This window comes from Cyanidioschyzon merolae, chromosome 15 (assembly GCF_000091205.1).
Source record: "Cyanidioschyzon merolae strain 10D DNA, chromosome 15, complete genome".
NCBI lineage: Eukaryota > Rhodophyta > Bangiophyceae > Cyanidiales > Cyanidiaceae > Cyanidioschyzon > Cyanidioschyzon merolae.
Genome location: NC_010141.1, coordinates 94,385 through 115,441, shown reverse-complemented (window position 1 = coordinate 115,441; position 21,057 = coordinate 94,385). Strand labels below are relative to the sequence as shown.

At 54.8% G+C, this 21,057-nt stretch overlaps 5 protein-coding genes and 1 non-coding gene across 6 annotated transcripts, besides 2 other annotated features; 3 read left to right on the top strand and 3 right to left on the bottom strand.

The window, feature by feature from the left end:
* Positions 1-2,237: 2,237 nt before the first annotated feature.
* CYME_CMO045C (hypothetical protein) lies at positions 2,238-3,818 on the top strand (the record flags this gene model as incomplete). Its single annotated transcript, XM_005537413.1, has 1 exon — positions 2,238-3,818. One exon carries the CDS (start codon positions 2,238-2,240, stop codon positions 3,816-3,818), a length of 1,581 nt encoding a protein of 526 aa, XP_005537470.1.
* A 1,154-nt stretch (positions 3,819-4,972) lies between these two features.
* On the bottom strand, positions 4,973-6,799 carry CYME_CMO044C (lysine--tRNA ligase class II, chloroplast or mitochondrial; the record flags this gene model as incomplete). Its single annotated transcript, XM_005537412.1, has 1 exon — positions 4,973-6,799. The coding sequence occupies one exon, from the start codon at positions 6,797-6,799 to the stop codon at positions 4,973-4,975; it is 1,827 nt and encodes a 608-aa protein (XP_005537469.1).
* Positions 6,800-7,213: 414 nt separating this feature from the next.
* Positions 7,214-9,262, top strand: CYME_CMO043C (hypothetical protein; the record flags this gene model as incomplete). Its single annotated transcript, XM_005537411.1, has 1 exon — positions 7,214-9,262. One exon carries the CDS (start codon positions 7,214-7,216, stop codon positions 9,260-9,262), a length of 2,049 nt encoding a protein of 682 aa, XP_005537468.1.
* Positions 9,263-10,801: 1,539 nt separating this feature from the next.
* Positions 10,802-12,263: a sequence feature (possible transcribed region).
* CYME_CMO042C (hypothetical protein, conserved) lies at positions 11,007-11,828 on the bottom strand (the record flags this gene model as incomplete). The annotated part of the gene is made up of 1 exon (XM_005537410.1): positions 11,007-11,828. One exon carries the CDS (start codon positions 11,826-11,828, stop codon positions 11,007-11,009), a length of 822 nt encoding a protein of 273 aa, XP_005537467.1.
* A 1,064-nt stretch (positions 12,264-13,327) lies between the features above and the next one.
* CYME_CMO040C (hypothetical protein) lies at positions 13,328-14,566 on the top strand (the record flags this gene model as incomplete). Its single annotated transcript, XM_005537409.1, has 1 exon — positions 13,328-14,566. The coding sequence occupies one exon, from the start codon at positions 13,328-13,330 to the stop codon at positions 14,564-14,566; it is 1,239 nt and encodes a 412-aa protein (XP_005537466.1).
* A 3,156-nt stretch (positions 14,567-17,722) lies between these two features.
* On the bottom strand, positions 17,723-20,080 carry CYME_CMO039T. The gene has a single exon (XR_002461491.1). It is a non-coding gene; the product is annotated as a hypothetical transcript (transcript).
* Positions 19,563-21,057: part of a sequence feature (possible transcribed region) that runs on past the window's edge.

The following is a 21,057-nucleotide window of genomic DNA, read 5'->3' as shown; positions in this document are numbered from 1 at the left end:
ACGTTGGGGCAGCGGGATTCCGATCACGTCTCTTTCAAATGCATGGACACGTGAGAAAACTCTGGGAGGCCGCCATGTCAGTGAATCTAGCCTTGGTGTCCGTGTCCGAGCAAGTACGATGCAAGAAACATGGACGCATGCGTTCTAGCGATATCCGCAAAACGTCGACGCTAGTTCATCAGTGCGATAGGACTGGTATGAATGGGTCCGAAAGTCGCTGAGAACCGGAGGTCAGCTCATGGTGATCTCCCGCAAAAACGATAGCAACCTTCTATGAGAACTGGTGTTCCTGGGGGAAGCACGTAGCGAAACGCGGAAATTCGCCACTGTTGCGTGCATCGCATCTGGACTGGGTCTCGTGTGCCTACTGGATGACGCAAGTGATGAAATTTGCTTCGCAGGTCGCGGTGCAGCGAAAACTGTTTGCCTCGACCTCCTGGTCTTCTTGGAGCGTACTTTTCCTCTGGATGCGAAAAAGCATGAGTGCGCGCCATCGCCGGCAGGAGGCGCCCCAGCAAAATCCAGTCTCCGGGATAAGTGACATCCAGAAAATTGCTGAATTTACTGAACCTCTCTGCACGGAATAGAGGTAATTCTCGAGTTTCCCGAGCGTTGAAGTGCGCGCAGTGACTCGATTGTCTCCTTGATATCTGCAGGCTGATTCCCGTACCCAAGATGAATTTGTTTAACTCATCGAATCGATTTATACGATAATGTCAAATAACAGAGCGCCAGCGTCGATGACCACTTGCTCAAGAAAACCGTTCCCTATCCACCTATACGCAACGCTGTAGACTGGCTCGATTGTTGATCTGTATCATGTCGTTGCCTTGCTCCATCCGAGACTCCAATGCCGTCTCTCTGGCCACTGATTTTTTTGTATCACAAGTCTTCAGCGTTTCATTATCATACCCATACCAACTACCAAACGATGTCTCCGAACCTTCTCTCGAAGTTAATCCGCCGGTCTTTCCAGGAGCACAAGACATTCCTTGCTGTTTATCGAGCCGTTTAGGGTACGGAACAGGAAACGCTTCGGCACACCATCGCTGGCGCACGTGCACCACAGCAAGACTCTCACCAATTATTGCCCTGGTAGCCGACAATCGATCAGCTTACCGCACACCACCTTGTGCGTCTGTCTCTGCTTGAATACTGTTTCTCCGCCTGGTTCAGCGCGCATCTGTGACCCTCGCACGTGTATTCGGTCCTGAACATATCCGTGGGACTCGTATAGCATCGAACCCTGTGCACACCATACGCGCTTGCCAAGGGGGCGGGATGGCAGCCTTTGCGCGCTGTACTGCGCCCACCGTCATAGTGGCTACCACAACCCAACGACACCGCGAATTGGTGACTTTTGCTTCCAGCGCGTTGAACAGGCTACCGAATACACAACCGAATCGCCATTTCGACTGATGTTCTCGTCATACACGCTTGTATGTTCTTTATGGACAGCAGTTGCCCATTTGTTCAGTGCACATATGCATGGATCTGACAATGCTCCCGATTGCAGTCTCATGGAGTGACGTGAACATCCGTCGCTTTCATAATAAGCGTGCATGTTTCAGTGCGAAACCGAGAGCATGGTTTTCAATGCGCAACGGTTTCCCATAGAACCGTGCTTCATTCTTTTCCCAAGCCTATTTATTTATCATCGTTCGTATCAACGATACTGAAACTTGAAATCCAGTACCTCGTTTGATAGCATTCAACGGGGAAACTTTCCAGTGGACTAGAGTAGCACGTAGACAATCGTGTACATAGCGTTTGATTTCTGATTTACGTGGACAACGTTCCGTGTTAGGACTAGAACAAGAGCGGTTCATCCACGTGCTGGCCTTGGAATGACTAGCGGGCAGAAGCAAGGCCGTTTGTCACAAGGCAGCAGCGACATCATCCCTTTTGTCCGCAAGCTTCCCCCAACCTGCATGATACATTTTTTCGTTGATTCTCTATGACAGAAATATACTGAAACGAAAGGGGTATTCTGGTACAGGTGTTCCGGAATTCTCCACGCCTACAAGAACTGACTCACCACCGGTTCTCCAGCCGAGCAGCAGCCGTCAATTTCCCGAAAATCGAAACTCCGATTGCGACCACGAAATTGGCGGGGGCGCTGCGAGCGGCCCGGGAGCGACTCACTCGACCTCGCGATCCCGCTGCATGGATGGCTTTCCCGGTTTTCGGCGATAGCGTTCCGCTCTTCTCAGAGCTCGAGTCATCATTCTTAAATAATGAGGCCTATGTTTTGTTACACAACGCCTTCGGGTATGCATGCTGCGTATCACCGTAGTCGCGGTCTGGAGAAACCCACTTGTCGTGTCCACTATGGGTTGGACAGAAGCTGCATGGAGCGACACCTCTATGGCGGCAAGGCGCCGTCTGCGCGCTTGCTTATGGACGCTCTCCACCAACGGCGCTTTTGGTTTCAGGTAAAGATAAACGACCTCGGGAGGCGGCGGAAGTATTCAAGCAAATCTGCGGCGACCCAGTCTTGCCATACGGAAAGTGATCATCTCCGCACTGCAGACCAGACATCTTATCCCGCGGCGCAAGCGCGGGAAGAGGTACCTATTGATCACTCTGTACGTGTCGGTGGAGAGAGCTCACGAGCCGGCCGATCGGAGATTATACGTGGTGCGACACCGCTGCGTTGTGAGGAACACCAGGCAAAAGCTTCACCCCGAACGGAGGCAACGGTTCCTGGAGCCGAAGAGGCACGGTTGCTGCATAAGAAAGAGCCCTCGAACTCGAAAGCGCCGGAAGGCATTGTCGATGACTTGAACAGTGATAGGATGAAGGAATCGCCTCTTTTATCTTCATCAGCGCTACCAGACGAGCCTTTCGGAATGGGTACTCTTTTTGATGGTGCAACTGCGCCGATGCAGCGCTGTCTGGAGGAGATCACAGGCAATTCATTAGCGCAAGAGGAAACGAACGCACACACGGATGGAACCTCGGCAGAAAAAACAGCAGATCTAGTACTTACTCATCCTTTTGACGAAACGAACACAGAGCGTGATCAAGATCTGGTGCAGCCCGTGGATGGACTGGCTGATTCAGACGTTGTGCTGAATGGACCGTCTACTGCCGCCGAAGCTGCCTCGGAGACAGAGCTCGCGCCCGATGACTCGAATCATTCGCTCGAAGCAATGCCGCATGATGAAACCGAATCAGAGCACGCCTCTGCTATTGAGCATCAAACACTCGGGAGCATGGCGACCGATTCCGACGCGAAAGAGAGCACCGAACACGAGCCAACCCGAGACGAGCTTGCGAATGCGCACGCTCAAGAGCCTGGGACTCTGGAAAGGATGCCGCGTCGACCGCTGGGCAGGCCTCGCAGGATATCGGATGTCTTTCGCGTCCCAACAGGCCAGTCGACGACGAAACGCGCTCCCTCGGAACCTGCAAAAGTGACCTCGGTTGAACTAGGGCGACAAAGGTTAGACATTCTTTACGCCATCCGCCGTGGCTGGCGTCCCGGCAAAAGCGAATCCGAAGACGGAGCAACTACAGCAGATGTGGAAATCTCTGCCGAGGACCTGGAAAATCTGAGCTGCCCAGAAATATCTATGGACGAAAACACGGTCGCATGGGGGGCGTCTCCAACGGAGCGTACCAGCGATCGCGCTGCATTCGTCGACCCTGCAGAGGCTGGGGGCCGTGCGACCTCCACCATGGGCATCATTGGCCTCAGCCGGCTGATTAGATACCGAATGCGTCTATGGTTTCTGCATATGCTACGAATGGTATTCACGGTACTGAACATGCTGCGCAGCTACCTCCGAACGCTACGCAAGCCACGGACATAGCATGTGGGTGCGGAACGCGTGTTTCGTGGCAGCATGACAAGAATTCTTTGGGAACTTGAAGTACTCGAGTCGCGAACAAGCACCGACGACTCGCGGTAAAAGACTACTACATGTCTTGTAACTGGTAGACCTTGCCTTGTCGAAGATTTGACCCATGGAATTCGTCCCGCAGGGCTGGGCCCCAACGGAGCATGGAATGTTTCCTATGGAACGCAAGCCCTTGTCCGACATGCTGAGGGCCAACGCGCTTGCTGAGCATGGTGTTTGCTATCCGGCAGCATCAGCATCAAGCGTATCCATCCGATGACATACCTCGGTCAGCGTGCGTCGTCTGTGGACGCTGGTACGTTTGCGGTTTTTGCGATGCTCGCGAGCAAGGCACTTGCGATCCCTGCCAATGTACACATTCAGTTGCTTTCGAACTCATCTAAATGATTCACACACGAAGATGCCAGCTTTGATGGCAATAAGCCGACGATCCATTTGTCCACCACGCTTCCCAATAGTATACTCATTCAGTAGCGTCCGAATTCGTCTGGGAGGTCACGCACGCCCATGCACATGAACACACCACTTTTCACGGTAATGTTGTGACAGAATGCATTTCCGCATGTCCGGCGCCGAAGACCAGCGTTCTTCGTCTTGAGGCATCGCATCTGTAGCCCCACAAAAACACACCGACACGTACGCGCTCTCGTCTCCCAATAATTCCGTGCCTGCCAGTGGTAATCCGGGTATGGCTCGCCTCTGTACAAGCAGCTGGAGTCAATCGAGGCGAACATGGTTTCCGTGCAAGTCGACGCTCACCAACGTGGCCGGTGCACTTGCCCCAAAGCATGACGACCCCTGCTGCGCCCTCTTGATCGTCGTTGCTACACCTGAACTCGACGGAATACAAATGAGTCGATCCAAGGACATACTAAATGGTGTAAGTTCATCCGATTCTCCCTGGTGTTTTTCAGCATTGCCATTGCTTGTGCAGCAACAGTGCGTCATCAGGATGTGGTTTTTCCAGCACATGAAGCACGCAGTCGCGGATAGTCAACGCTCGCCGTATCTAACGAGCATATCCCCTGCCATACAAAAGATCAAGCATCTCTAACAGCATTTCGATCAGGCCCGGTCACGAGCTGCCATTCTCATTCCAAACACCGCTATTCTGCATCATCTGACCCGTCGTTCGGGTACTCCAACGTCGGCCGCAGCAGCGGAAAAGCGATGACATCCCGAATACTGGGCGCATTCGTCAACAGCATCACGAGACGGTCGATTCCGATTCCGAGACCTCCTGTTGGCGGCATACCAGTCTCCAGGGCCGCCAGAAACGACTCGTCAACGTCGCACGCTTCAAGGTCCCCGGCCGCTTTACGGGCAGACTGCTCTACGAAACGCTCCCGTTGATCCACAGGATCCGTCAGTTCCGAGAACGCGTTCGCGAGCTCTCGACCCGCGCAATAAACTTCAAAACGCTCCACAAGGCCCGATTCGGAGCGGTGCGGCTTCGCAAGCGGACTCGTCTCCCTCGGATGGTCGACAACAAACGTCGGTTGCACGAGATCCGACTCGCAAAGCGATTCAAACACCGCTACCGCGACTTCGGCTATACTACGTGCATCGCCAGCCGGGCAGCCGTGCTTGTGAGCGAGCGCTCGCGCCTCCTCCAGACTCAAAGCAGTGGAGCGCCAGTCCATTCCGGTGCGCTCCTGAAGCATCTGAAAGAGGGAAACGCGCCGCCACGGTGGACTAAAGTCCAACTCTGTATCTTGATAGCGAACCTGCAACACACCCTGATGCACATCCCGCAGGACCTGCACCACCAGATCCTCCATGAGACGCATCATATCCCCATAGTCCGCATACGCCTGATAAATCTCAATACTGGTAAACTCGGGATTATGCCGCGTACTAATGCCCTCGTTTCGAAAGATGCGGCCCATTTCGTAGACGCGATCGAAGCCGCCCACCACCAGTCGCTTTAGATGCAGTTCCGTGGCGATTCGCAGATACAAATCCATGTCCAGGGCATTGTGATGCGTCACGAAGGGACGTGCCTCGGCTCCACCAGCCTGTTGGTGCAGCGCAGGTGTCTCGATTTCCAAAAAGCCGTGCGTATCGAGAAAGCGTCGAATCGCGGCAGTGATCTGAGCCCGCTTGCGGAACACATCACGTACAGCGGGGTTCACGATGAGATCCATGTGGCGTTGGCGATAGCGCTTCTCAATGTCCGTGAGGCCGTGCCACTTGTCCGGTAAAGGACGCAGGGACTTGGTAAGCATCGTCCATTCCTTAACGTAGACAGAAAGTTCGCCTTTTTCAGTTCTTCGGATCGAGCCAGTGACCCCAATGATATCACCTGCGTCGATCCACTGTTTCAACCGCGAAAAAGATTCAGGTATTCGATTTTGCATGTGCTCGGTGATGCGTTGTTTGTCCAAATAAAGCTGGATCGTACCGCTCGAGTCCTGGAGTGTGAAAAAGGCCAGTTTCCCAAAGATGCGACGATTCATGATGCGGCCTGCGATCGAAACATGAACATCATCCCGGATCGTGCCTGGTTCGACGTCCCCAAACAACTGGTGAAGATCCTGTGTCGAGTGGCTCACCTCGAAACGGTACGCGTAGGGCTCGACTCCAGCCTGACGCATGGCGTGAACTTTCTCGAGGCGGGCGCTCCGCAGTACGCGAAGGTTGTTTGCAGTTGCACCCGACTCGGGGCTAGCGATATTGGGGTTTTGGCGGCCCCGAGCATTCTTCGGTGCTGGCGACGCAGCCGCCGAGGACGCCGTTGCGGCCTGAACCTTCGCCGAGTGCTCAGGGGCCGCGTCCGAGGCAAGCAGCTCCAAGCTCGGCGAGTGACCCTGCTTACCGCCGTGTCTGCGCAACGATCGAACGCTCGCTTCGTGCAGACAGAAACTTGGGTTGGTGAACCTGCCCCAGTAGCGCTGGGGTAGCGACGACAAGAAGAGCAGTCTCGGTCGCATGGGTAGCTTCGCTGGAAACCGGAGGCCTCTTCCTCACCAGTAGCCTGTGCTTCCTCTGCGCAACCGGCCCGTGATAGCTTCAATTGATTTGAAGCGAGCACCCTTTTATCGTATGTTAAAGTGTCACACTGAGAAATAAAAGGCAGGCTTGCTGCTGCTCGTGTCGGTTAGACGCAGTGCAAGCCAACAGTCGTGAACGTCGGGCTGTGAAAGCGAGCCCCCAGTGGAATGTTCGGACCTGCGCTCGCGCACCGGCGCACTGCAGCTAGAGAAGAATGCATCCTTCAGGGCCTGCACCAGCTCCGTTCTCCACGTGTACCCAGAGTCTATCTCTGGGTTCGGAACTTGATCGCACTGGAAGTGGCAGGCAGCGTCCCTGCACTCGACTGGTGGACGAGGCGTCCCGATCGGGTCATGCAAGTGTTCCAGAACGGCTCTTTAACGCCCACAGCACAGCTCGTTTGTGGTGGTTATGCAATATGGCGCTGCTTTCGCGATCAGCCTGGTGTGCGAAGCTCGCGTGAGCGCCATGTTGCCTGGAAATCCTATGTCGACCTGGTAGAGCAGGTGAGTGCGCAGTCAACTTCGGCACACGGTCTTGAAGCGAGCGACTGTGGCAGTTCAGAAGAGGCGCGGGTGCTGGCGAGTTTACCCGCGCTCGGGGGCATTTGGCGGCTTGCCCAGGCGCTGCTTTTTTGCGACGAGCCGCTTGAAAATGTTTTGTCCATCGACGAGTGTCTGCACCAGTGGTATGCTGGCGTGAGTACCGCAGAACCCGAGCACCCGGAAAGCGCACCTTCTGAACGCTCCGGCACCCTGGACTGGCGGGCCGTTCATCGCGCCTGCGCCCAGGGTCGACCTTCTGCTGCGCTGGAGCTGCTGGGCGCTGCGCTGTCCAAAAGCAGGAACGATCGAGCGGGTGGCGACACACAACTGCTAGACGCGACATCGGTTCTTGAGCTGGTGGCGGCAGCGCTGCACGAGGCTCCCGAAACACTCACTGCCCCGAACTGGAGACAATGGCAGGAAGCGTGCGCTGTTGCCGCAGAGACGCTTTCACAGCTAGGAGCTAATGGACGCAACATAGACGGGCTCCATGAGGCGAATCAACTCCTAAAATGCCTCAGTGGTGAGGAGGAATTTTCCCTAGACGTTGTAAGGAACTGGGCGGATGATTTCATAGCCCATGTGTTGTACGGACGCGGAAGCTATGAGGACGAGCGCTCATTCGCAGCGCTCTCCTCGAAAGCAGCGAAAAGCGCTTGTCTGAGGTTTCCGCTCGCGTCCCCTGCCGAGTACCTCGATACGATACGAGAAGGCAGTCTGGAACCCGCTGCAGTGCTGTACTGGATATCCAACGCGATAGCTATGGGCCACTTTGAAGAAGCCATAGTGGCACTGACACTTTTTCCCTTTGGGATCTGGCACGCCGTTCACATGGCGGACACATGTTCTCCTCCGAGCGGTATGACGTCCATCGCAGGCCCGCTTATGCAGCGATACGCTGACACACTCATGGAGCGCACTGAATTTACCGACTATTGGCGCATGACTCTACGTTACCGGACGTCGTTTGCCGCGGCCAATGCCGTGTCAGGAATGCTTTTGGCCTTGATCCCATCCAGTCTGCATTCTCTTCGGGAGCAACGGCTGTTCGAGGCCGAAGCAATACGCATGATGCACCGTGCGGGAGTCGCCACTTTAGAGCGCGAGGCCTTGGGCGATGCGCTGCACGCTGCTCGTGCGCGCCTGCTGGAAGCAAACGCAATATGGCCTGCTGCCTTCTACGAATGGGTCCTTCTGGGGCAAAAAGAAAAGGCTTTGCGATGTTGCACTGCACAGATGCGCCGCCTGGAAATCGGTGATTCCGTGCGGTTGCCGGACATGATGTGGTTTCTTGCACAGAAGCAGAGTTTATTGGACGCGTTTGAGGCTGCGCTGCAGGATCGCCCGGCTCCTGCTTCCGTGGGTCAACAGCGGCGGCAAATTTTAGCAGCGCTTGCGTTTTTGCCGGACTATGCTCAGTTTTACGAGCTTATCCTATGCAAACTTCGCGGAATATTCCTCTCTGATGAACAAATTTTGGAGATGCTGCAGCGAGCAAGCCGCATGTTTTCCTCGACGGACTTGCCAGCGTGCTTACGTCGCCAGCTGCTCGAAATCGTCATTCAACACATCTTGCCGCAGTGTGCGGCTCGAAACGTATCCCCTGGACATGAGATCACGTACGCGTTGTTCGATACCTGCTTATGGATGTCGACTGATGTTCATACAAGCGCTTCAGTGACTGAGTCCTCGAGCGAGGCCTCCGCATGTGTCGCACCAGAGTCTCGCATGGATGATGCCAGCAGGCACGGCGCCGCAGCGAATGATCATGAGGTCGACCAGCCGAGCATCCGTCACGACTGGCTGTCCGCACTCGCTCAGTGGAACGCATTATGGGTACAAGCATTTACCGCGTGATGCTGTTCTGGTGAGAGAGAGGGAGGCGGTCGGCCAGAGCGGAGAGCTGGTCGATAAGTTTCAAATCTGTACTGGTTGGAAGCTTTTGCTTTTGCGCCGAGGTCCGTTTCGCTTAAAAATGGAACCCTGGACGAGTCGTTCCTATCCTGCATGTTCGGTCTTTCGATTCTTTTTTTTGTACATGTACAGCATCAACATTTCTCGGGTAGAGATCGGGGCTGAAAGATTCATATGTAGATTTGGGGTTCTCGGTCCTCTTTTCAGAATGGGTTCATCAACTCTCTGTCGCTGGGATGCATTTCGTAGCTGAAGTCAAGATGATTCACGACGCCCTCGCACTTGGGTTCGTAAAAGCAACCGAGATCGCCTTCCAATTCGTATACACACGTCTCCGCTTTTCGAGTTTGCTGACATGTATCCTGCTTCTCTACTCTAGTCTTTTTGAAGCTTTCGATCTTCCTGTTTCAGAGTAACGCGTGGGCGCAGAAAGTTCGCGTCGCTAGATCGCCGCCTAAAAAGCGTCGGCATGGTTCGTTGAGTAACGCTTCATAGGCGCAAGCGAAGCGCTCCTTGAACTTGCCATGTTAGATAATCGTCTCCATCGGAAAGAAAAATTTTCGCATGGAGATCGACGGAACCGAACACTAGATCCTCATTTTACCGCCCACGGGACATGTTCATAGAGACTGCCGTCTCTTCTATATTATGGAATAGAGTCTTGGACTCGGACTTGCGACTTCGCAGCGATTGGTTCCAGCGGAACATCGATCACCGGTTTTGGCAAAGCCAGCGTTGACGTAAGGACATGCTACGACTCGTTCTCCAGCCGTTATGTCCCTTCCGATTCTCGTGCCATTACGGGCAACACCGTGTTTCACAAATTCTCTATCGAAAAGAACAGTGTACGCGCGCAGCGAGCAGGATACTCGACGAGCGGATCGCTCGTACGAAAGTCGTGATCGTAGGGTAATAAACTGGACGCGGAAACGGATGATGGAACCGGGGAGACACCTCTGTATCCGTCCAGGGTATGTAAAGCGCGATGACGCACACCTGAACGCGCCCCAGGGCGATTCTCGGAGGATCAAGTGCGGCGGACGCCCAGGAGCACCCCCGTAACAAGCATGTGTCAGCGCCACGAAAAGCGTATCGAGGCTGGACGCAACGGAGATGAGAACGACAAGTGAAGCTTTGTTCGTGACTTTTGCTTACGCATGAATCGCTTCGATAACAGGAGCAAGCTACGGAATCGCGACTTTAACGCTGCCATCAACATCCCTCAACCGTTGAAAATGGCGCTGGAGCGAGAACAGAAGCCGGCCTATAGAATACCCGTATTCGCACAGATGAAAAGGAAACAGTCACAGAAAAAGCGCGCAAACGCTGGCATTGATAACGATGGGAAGAGACTCAAACGTGAGCGTGTACACCCGTTCCATTTCACGCTGACTTTGGCGTCGTCGTTGCGTACACGGTGATAAGCACGAGCGCCAACGACTCGTGGCCGAACTCCATCTCGCGGGTACCTAGTCGTCGACATTTCGTCACGGTTTCAGCTCGGTCAGTTTTGTTACGCGTCATTGGCAGCTATTCTCGATTGCTTGTGCAAATAACACGTCCTGGGTCGTCAGCAAGCACTACGATCATTCAGGGCAGAGGTGCACACACCAGTTTTTTTGATCATACCCATGAAGCGCGAACTGAAATCGTCCATGTGATGCCCCGCGTGATCCGGATCTACCGCTTACGAATACGGATTGATCCCGACCAGCTCTATGTCATAATAAAGGGTACTCTCACGTGGTACCACAGCAGCAGCGCCTAGCCGCAGATTCACTCCGTGAAAGTTGTCCACCGCTCGGACGCGAACACGTCGCTGCTCGCCGACCCGCATACCCTCCACCCCCAAGTCGACAGCCGCCGGCAGGGTTGCAGTGCCCGCCCGGAAGAAAACCGGAGTTTTGCCGTTTCTCTTGTCTTCGATCACAGTTCCATCTTCAAGGAACGCGACGTACCGGACAAGCACGGCATCTCGTGACCGAACTGGCGGCGAGCGAACGTCGCGCGGTGCCCGCAGCTGCACAATGTCGAGGGGAATCAGGGTGCCTGTAGCGTCGCGCGTGACGCGGTGCTCAACATCCGCGGCATGACCCAGAGTCAGTGGCTCAGTCGTCGCTGGGACGGGTCGCCCTTGTTTCAGGTATGGCTCTGCTTCGAGCGGTGCCGTACCAGCGTTCTCGGTGGGGTTCGCGCTCGCGAACACCGTGCAATCGCTCGACTGGAGCTGCAACGCCACTAGAAGCCCACAGAGCACCTGCGGGAAACAGCGTGGCCAATCATTTTTCTTTTCGTTCCGGAACAAGTTCGCTGAAAGTGATAGAGGCTGCTGAATGCGCAAGGCACTGGAAGCGTTTCGCGTGTTACCGCGAGGTCGTCGCGGCGCATTCACTCGGTTCACGAGCACGACGTGGTCATAGCCAGTAAAACGGCCGTGCTGCTGTCCTGCATTTGCTGCCTTTTGGGCTTTTGTGGCGAAAAACCTTGCGGTACCCGTTCCAACAAACATTCGGTTTCCATGCACCAAAGCTCCACGCGGAATGCGAATCGATCCCAGAGCACCGCGTCGCACAGATGAACGCGATGATCCCGGACTGGGAAAGCGTTGCACGATGTACCTTTCCTTCAACTTCAGTTCAAAGGGGTTGTGCTCGTGTTTGCACGTCCACTGGGTTGTTGGAATACCAGGTATGCGTACCGGAAAGCTGTGTCACGCGCTCCATCGTACTGGGGTTGGTAAACTTGTACTCAGAAAAATAGCAATCAACGGAACACCATTGTCGTTTACCGCATGGCAATGTAAACCATTTCTGGTGTGTATGCAGGGCGTTCCAGTCTCAGTGGATCGCTGAACCGCACCATTTCCTTGCGTTGCACCATGCGAGAGTCCAATGCGCACGTTCGTGACTAATGATCGTTTTCATCGCGAGGCCCCCTGCGATTCACTACAATACCCATGCACTGTGTACAAATTGATTCCGTTAACGCTCGCACAACTCCAAGCTGCTGGACACTCCTGAACTCCTACAGATTTCCCAGTGCTCACCGAGACGCTCAAGTGACGGTGCAGCGAGTGCTTGCGCGAACGCTTGCTGGTGGAATCACACCACCGCAAGTCGTTTCCCTTCGATTGCCTCGCTACCTAATATGCCGTCCGTACGCGAGGCACCATGTCGTGCGTCCGTCTCTGGGTTTTACGGAGAAATCTGGTTCACTCCCGATGTGTCAACGGTCACACGTACACGATTTCCTGATTCGACAAACCTTCTGTATAGGCCGCCCACAGACAGCCCAATCAATAGCGAGATCGTTCGAAGGCCTCACCTGGACCATCGAATACTTAGCGCATGGTAACTGGGGAATGCCCCTGACCACATCCGCCTTACGAATACGACGGTTATCCGCTGCCCCAGTGCGGCGCTCTCCGATACCCCACGATTCCGATTCACGGGCCCGTTCGACGCTGTCTGTGCCCTCTGGATGGCCTTGCCACGTTCTCGCGCAGGCCCACGTTCCTGACGTTCCGTATCCAGCACACATCCACATACAGGCATCGTTGCCTTACTGTCATGATACGAGCGGCGTGCACCGTGGAGGTCCAAGTGCACGACGCCGCCACTGCCTAACGATGGATATATTTCGTATTGGATCGTCGGGACAAACCAGATATCCCCAGTGCGCACCGAATATCGTCTTCTAGGCAAGCATGCATCATTTCAAACATGGAATGGAGCTTCAACCAACCATCGCGCATACGTCTAATTGAAAATCAGGCTTTTCCCCGAGAATCCACTATGGTCGATACTGCGTCGAGTGGTTGCGAGCGCACACCAGCCCGTATCCGCAGCTGCGACACATTCGATGGCGCAGCTGTCGTGCTGGCCAGGGCGCGGGAAGGCGCGCGTCTCCCGTGCCCGCGCTCTCTCCGTATCTTTTTTCTACCGCTTTTGGTGCGTACTCACCTGGGTAGCGCACAAGTCAGTTAAGGACGTTTGGACTTTCCGCTTCATGTCAGTATGGGAAACGAACTTGAAGAAACTGGAGCTTAAGCGAATCATTCGTGAACCGCACAACGAAGATATTCGCGCACTCGAGCGCAACACAGTGCAAGCAACTGCACACAACTTAATCGCCTCTCTTTCTTCCGAGTATTGCTTTGTTTATGATAACGAGCACCTGGGTCCGAACTTGGACTTGTGTGTTGCCTTTCGGTCTTCGGATGGAGACGAGTTCACCTGTTGCTGTTTCGTACTGCCGGTCACGACGAGGGAGCAGCGCTCCTGGCTAGAGCGATGGGTGCCAGCAAGTGAACGAGGCAAAGCAACCCTGGAGACGCTGGTCGTCATCGGCTGCCGTTCTGGTCGGCTGCGGGTTCTCAGCATCGCGGAAGCCTCGGAAATCCTCATCATATCGCATGAAGCTGGAAAACCGCTCTCCGCAGCAGAGGCCTGTACCGCAGTCGATCTGCATGCGGTTGCTGATGCACTCGGCATTCGCGCGGTGGGCGCCCACCCCAGCCGCGAGGGTGTCTTCGCATCTGCCTCAGGGAATGGGGTTTGTGTATGGCAGCTTCTGGGCGGTCATCGTCATGTGCAGCTCATCGGGCGAGTCCATCTGGAACGGCCGACAGCGCTCGCGCTCTCTCCGGAGGATGCGCTTTTCGTAGCGCGTACGAAGCCGTCCGAAATCCGAGTGTGGCAACTCAGATTTGAGGAGAGCACTTGGACGGGGCCGGCCGAGGCACCCGGTGCGGAAAGCAAAGTGTTGCAGGGTCGACTGGCTGAACTCGACGGTGGTCGCCTCCTTGCAGCAGTTGCGAGTACTGTCGAAGTCGTGCGCTGTGGCCCGCGCGGTCTCGTCGTGAAAACATCTGATTCGTTACGCTACCTTGATTATGAGAAGGGTACAGATATCTGGAATCAGTCCGGGCGGGGCGAGAGGGTCATTGGACTGCGCGGCAGCGGAGGAGGATGCGGCGCTATCGATGTCGCGCTCGATGAGGACCACATCGGGACTGCCGTTGATCCCGGCCTGGTATGCGTTGCAACGGATGCCGGTGTAATCCACGTGTACCGTCTGGAAGACGCTCTTAGGGTGGCATCTGTTGTGGTTCCTCGCTTACGTCATCAGATGGGGAGCTGTGTGTTCGGCTCCAGAGGGGAATCCCTGATCGCTGCGCATGCTCAATTAATTTACCGTTTGCAGGCCGTCTCGGACGACGCTCCCGCCAGCGAAATGAATCGTTAGGGTTACAGACTGCCGACGTGCTGAGCCTCCGTCGGAGCCTCACCTCGAATTCTGAATGCAAGCTGCTTGGCCTTTTGGCAAAGGCAGCGTTTGCGCATAGCTTGGAGCCCAGAACCGCTTTGACCCTGCCTAAGAACCTCATGTTTTCCTGTCTGCACAATCGCTTCAACGTCGTCGATTGAGATACAGCGAGTGACGCTCGTATGGAGCGGGTATTTCGCAGCAAAAGGGCGGCGTGGCTGGCCTCGAAAACTGCGGTATCAGAATGCCTCGCGATCATGCACACGCACTAGCAAAGGCGCTTCGTCGAGCTTGTGTCCATCATCAATCTTGCTTTAGACGATCTGCGTAAAGGATGCGAAAGTCGTATCTCTTGCGGATGCATTCGGCGCTGAGGTCGTCAACGCGCTCCCTCTATTCGGATGATCCACTCGATGCCCCGGTCGTGCAGCCTGCGAGCTCGCCGACAATCAGGAATCGCACCATCGCGTTGCACGGCGTTCAAGGAGGTGCGCCTTACACTCGAACTGGAAGCTCCTGCCGATGCCATTTCTGAGAGACGCGCACCGCTGTGGCCTGCACTCGAACCCGGAGCATGTGCAGGTACCATATTTGAGAGATGGGTTCGCGATGTGTGGCAAACCAGACGATATCCAGTGATTCGCATGTTCTGGTTGCGCTGTCTGCGTGATTGCTACGTTGCCGTCACCATTTCGCAGAAAGAATCGGAGCGTTGGCACCAATCATGAACAGGAGGAAACAACAGCAGGGCGGTTGCAGCAGCAAACGTATACGACCCCGTGACGCTGGTGCGACTCGATGGCGCTTTCTGTGCGCCTCTGGTAACCGCACCAGTCGCGCACCTGGAAGGCGAAAGTAGGCTTGCGGAGTCTTCGGTGCCAGCTGGCTTACGACACGCGCTTCGATTCCAAGGCGCCCGGAGTTCGTGCCACATCGTCACACACAGAAACGCCTTGTTCATTGATCTGGGCAGCGATATTGGTGAGATTGCCCAGCACACGACCGCCAACAAGGTTTCGTTTGGCGAAACGCTCCCTCGACTCAGCCTGATCCCTGGATGCGTGATCCACTGGGACCTCCATTCGGGCAGTCGCCAAGGGCGCCGAAGAAGGCGCCATCTCCGATCCGCAAGCAGCCTGGTGCGACTCCTCTGCTGCGATGTAGCGAATACGTACGCGAGAGTTACCATACCGATGACCTACGTTTTCGTTATAGAAAGAACGATGAGATGGAAAATGCCGCAAGTGTGCGGCCAACGCCTGCCGCGATCCAAAGACACGACCACAGCTCGGCTGAGGGCACTCCACTTGCGTGGACGCGTTATTTTCGAGTTCCGTCCGCGTCAGTTCTAAACGCAGCCCTGGACCTGCCTCGAATCGCTTCCAGCGGCGGTTCGGTCCGGTAGGCCCGAAAGGTGTCGGAGAACGGAAAGTTCTCTTTGGCCGTCCACGACGCTTCGTTTGTGTTGGCGGCCCGCAGTGCGTGTTCTCGCGCAACTGCGACAAAGCAGCGGCAGCGTCGTACACTTCAGGACCCCAGGATACGATGGACTCTGCTGCTCTGCCTGCTCTTTCAGGCAAAACGCGGTTGCGCTCCGCCCGGCTACCTGTACCGCTCGTGGAAGACTCGGGCTCTGCCTCGAAGTCCTTCTCCGCGTTTATTCTACAGGCCATAGGCTAAAGCAGAAAGAATACATGAGTTAATTAGATATGAATGGAGCGGTAGGGCGATGCTATCCGTCTCCGCGGGAAACGCATCGGAGGGAAAAAGTGGCGCCCCGCCAGCGATGCGTGTCCTGCGGTGATCGCGGGAGAATTTTACGCGCGCACGCACGCACTCGATCCGGTGTGTGCGTGTGCATAGTCGGGGCTCTGCAGATGCATCGCTGGTAGGCGATGCGAAAACATCTTGGGATTTTCGTAGCCCAGAGGCTGCATCTCAAGACGCTGATGACGATTGTGCACTAGCGAACGCTTGGTACGCGCATCGATTGCACTCGATAGGTCAAGGTCCGGCTGCATGGATTGTGTGCATGCCGAATCAAGACAATTCGCATGGCCAACGTTTCGTCACAACAATGCTTATCGCGTTTCCTATGGGCGTGATGCTGTGTAGCTTGGACTCGAACGCTGCATGCTCAGGACTCAGCTCTCTCGATATCGCGGTATCGGCTGCGGGCAGAGATAGGCTTCTCTCCACGCAGACGCGTACTCGGGATGATGCGGCGCGACGGGGTCTTTTCCGAGCGGGGATACGTGTCGGAACGTTGCCAGAGTGTGCAAGTAGGTGCCTGCGTATCCCGTCTCGCGAAGCATCTTGGTTATGTTCGCGCAACGCCATGCGCGCCTATCGCTGCACGTGGAGCATTACTTTTGTGGAACTCTCTGAGCAGCGACACCGTATTCATTTGCAGAGATCGAGTGTGGCGCTCCGAGCCAGCCAGGTTGTAGGACGAGGGATCGCTGTGCATGCAAGTTTTCTCGTTTCGGCCGCAAAGAGCAGTAGCTCAAATACGTGCTCGCGAGCTAGTATCGAGCTGTCGACTGACCTTGTACTTGTCCCTACACCTGTAACCGGCGGGCGCGAAACACCCGCACTAGCCACGATCGAAACAGCGTTCTTTGTGCGCCGCGCTGCAGCCCCGATTATATGATACGAAAGCGGGGAGCCCCTTGCGACTGCGCACACTCTGTTGCACAGCGCTTTAGATCAGTATCTCTATTCCCGCATTCAAGATCCTGTATAGCCGCAAATCCATTCCAGGCGAGGCTCAGTTCCCGATTCAATTGCACATGCTCGGTCGAGATTGAAAACTATCATGCCGATGCTGGGTGAGCTTCGAAGCCCTTTCCCGCATTCGAGATCCTGTACAGCCGCAAATCCATTCCAGGCGAGGCTCAGTTCCCGATTCAATTGCACATGCTCGGTCGAGATTGAAAACTATCATGCCGATGCTGGGTGAGCTTCGAAGGACTCGATCAGTTTTGAGGAGGAAACGCAATTCAGCAGTGCAGCGTTCAATCTGTTGCGCTGCCTTCTTCGCCACATGCATTCTAATAAAAGGTGACATCCTGGTACAGATCTAAGGTACTTGCTAATTTTCAGACTTGCACTCAGAAAAATAGCAATCAACGGAACACCATTGTCGTTTACCGCATGGCAATGTAAACCATTTCTGGTGTGTATGCAGGGCGTTCCAGTCTCAGTGGATCGCTGAACCGCACCATTTCCTTGCGTTGCACCATGCGAGAGTCCAATGCGCACGTTCGTGACTAATGATCGTTTTCATCGCGAGGCCCCCTGCGATTCACTACAATACCCATGCACTGTGTACAAATTGATTCCGTTAACGCTCGCACAACTCCAAGCCGCTGGACACTCCTGAACTCCTACAGATTTCCCAGTGCTCACCGAGACGCTCAAGTGACGGTGCAGCGAGTGCTTGCGCGAACGCTTGCTGGTGGAATCACACCCCCGCAAGTCGTTTCCCTTCGATTGCCTCGCTACCTAATATGCCGTCCGTACGCGAGGCACCATGTCGTGCGTCCGTCTCTGATTCGCTTCCCGCTTCTAAACGTTTTGGAGCGAGCACATGTGCTCGTGACGCGCGAATGTCATCCTGAAAGCATCGACAGAAATCTTATAGAATCGATTCCTGCACCCGCTGTACACTCTGTTCGAGAGAGGAGGAGCGTAGCTATTTCGCTCGACAACGCGTCCTGCGGCAGGGGCTCCCACCGCCGCTAAATGACGCGCGTAATCGGTCATCTACCTTCCCTGTTCATGGAACAAGCTCGCAGACGTACGCTTCTCGCATTCGTCCATCAATAAACGTTGGCGATCTCCGTGATGGCTTATGTACCGAGGCCAGAAATCGTCCACAACAGCCGTGTGGACGCTCATTAGCGCACATACCGTAGTGTACAAAGCATTTCCTTCTGCGCGATACGATGCTCAGGGCGTTGCCATGGTCCATGAAGCAGTCATGCCGCTCGTTCGTATGCACCCGGGCGTATATCATGCCCGACTCGACGATCCTGGGCACTGGGCAAGTCGGGCAGCTTCACTTGCTTTGCGTACGGGTCTCTTGGCTCTGTCACCTTGGTCTGGCGGTACTGCGACCGCCACGACGCCCATCAACCAGGAATCTACGCCCGCCACGCAGTGTCTGTAAAAGCTACCTGGAGCATTTGAAAACGAGCCCCGTTATTCGACTCAGCACTGAGTCTAACATAGCACATGCAGAAGGATCGTCTGCTGCTCTCACTCGTCTATGTATGCTTCTGTGTCTCTCTTTCCGGTAAACGGGAAATCTTGAACAAGCGCGGCCGATGCTCTTCGCGAAGCTGTTCGAATGCTGCAATGTTGGTCGCAGAGACCAGCCATAGCCCATTAAGGAGACCATACGCTATCCATGCGTCAACGATGATATACTCGGCCTCTAGCTCCCGTTCGGGTACCACATGTCATTGCCGGTGGAAGCGGCTCGGGCGCTCGCATTCGGAAAGAAAGTCCGCCTGGCTCGGGGGAGTTCGCTTCTCGATATTGTCATAGCGCAAGATGCATCGCGGTTCATCTAGCGTGGGGTACGATGTCCGCCGCTGCGAGGCCGTGAGCGACCCAATGAACTTCGATGATCTGCAGCGATCAACGCGCTCGTTGCGACACCTCTTTGGAACGCACAAGCGCATCGATAGCATCGGCCGCCAACGTCAGCACGTCATCTGCCGCAATCGACATTCTAAGGATTCCTTCCTTGCATAGGTTCCCGCGTTCTCGACCGATGCTCCGAGAATACGACCGCCCAACACCGACAAGATATACTTTCTCAAGTGCTCCAGACCGATCCACAAATGGATGCGGAGGTTAGTTTCACAAGTTTCCGCAAACGCGTCGTAGACGCGCTCATCGCCGAGGTGGCACGGCGACGCCGCAAGCTATCCTCGAGAGCGCGTTTTCAACGTTCTTATCCTACAATCAGGCGGTGTTGCATCTTCTGGCCTGGGTATCAGTTGTGTTGCCGCATGCCGGATGGATAGAGCAAATCCCAAGAAGTGTACGGGAGACCGAAATCGTGCGTCCGGTTCGCCTAAGCACAAGTGTTTGACGATGCGCATCAAGATGAGGAAAGCTTCGAGAGACTTCATGGCGTCCCGAAACTCGTTTTTTGGAGGATCCTCCCCGTTGACGTGTCGTCATAGCGAGGCGTTGACACTGCGTCCAGAGTGACCTCCCCGCAACAACCAGTTTTCCTTCCGATCTCTCCTTGTGCTGTTTTCGAAAGCAACTGACTGTTGCTTGTGAGGTGACATTCTTCCCCTTCTACCGCTTCGCCTTCTCCGTGAGTTTTCAGGTTTGCGTAGGCGTGGGCGCTCCACTCCAAGCCCATTGAGTCAACGGAAATCAGACGACCTGAGTAGACGTTGGCAATGGTGCCCTTCTCTTCGATGCATCAGTGAACACAATTCCTCATGTACGGTTTAGGCCTTTGCTGTCGCGAGCACGCTCACGTACCGAAGCGCGCCGCTCCGTCCGCTCCTACGCATGTGCAGAGGAGCAACAGGCCCGTTCAGGACTGGTGAAGGTCGCGTACGACTCCTCGAAGAACTTTGATGTTCCAGATGCGAATGACTCGTCTACGTATACGCCGTCGTAGAGATGGTGTTCGACAAGACAGCATACGCCGTCGATTGAACGGAACCAGGGAGGAGATGTTCGCAAGTGCAGTATCGCAAAACCAACGTCAGCTGCGTACACCTCGACCGCTTTGGAACAACGGGAAGTCGCGCTGAGCAGGAGCATGACCGCCGAATACGGGACAATGCAGGCAAGAACTGCTTCAACGACGGTTCTGGTGTTGAGCGATATCTTCCGTTTGACGCGTCTTGTAGGCCTTCACACGGCTAAGTCGTCGCTATTACCGAAGATGTCATTATGCTGGCTTGTCTCTTCCTTAGGAACAGCGCTTTGTCATCCATTCGATCCCCATATCCATATCTATCATTTCGCGTGAGGACATTCTCATCAACTGAGACGAACGCTTTTCGCTCTTGTATCAGGCGTTCGCATTTCACTCCCGAATCGATCGTGTATTGTTCAATATGCACGAATCGCACATCAAGGCATGCTTTGTTCCCTCCATCTGTGTCTATGCATGATTATAAGTATGATCCTTGTGTGAACCTCACATCCTGTGGCGTTTTGTCATAGGTCGTAGAGAATATCGGGAGTGATACGTACTGACCAGGGGCCAATTGCGTGAATTATGTTTGACATGGTCTGTTTAGGTCCATGACGCTCGCAACCAGACCTGAAAGAGACATGGTTCACCCACCTATTAAGCCTAGACAAAACTTTCTAGAGCAAGTGAATCCATTTTCCACAAGCTTCAAGGGGTAGCTTCACGTGTTCCGGCCACGTCTCTCGAATATTATGGATACACCCATTTTGTTGAATACCTACTCGAAAAA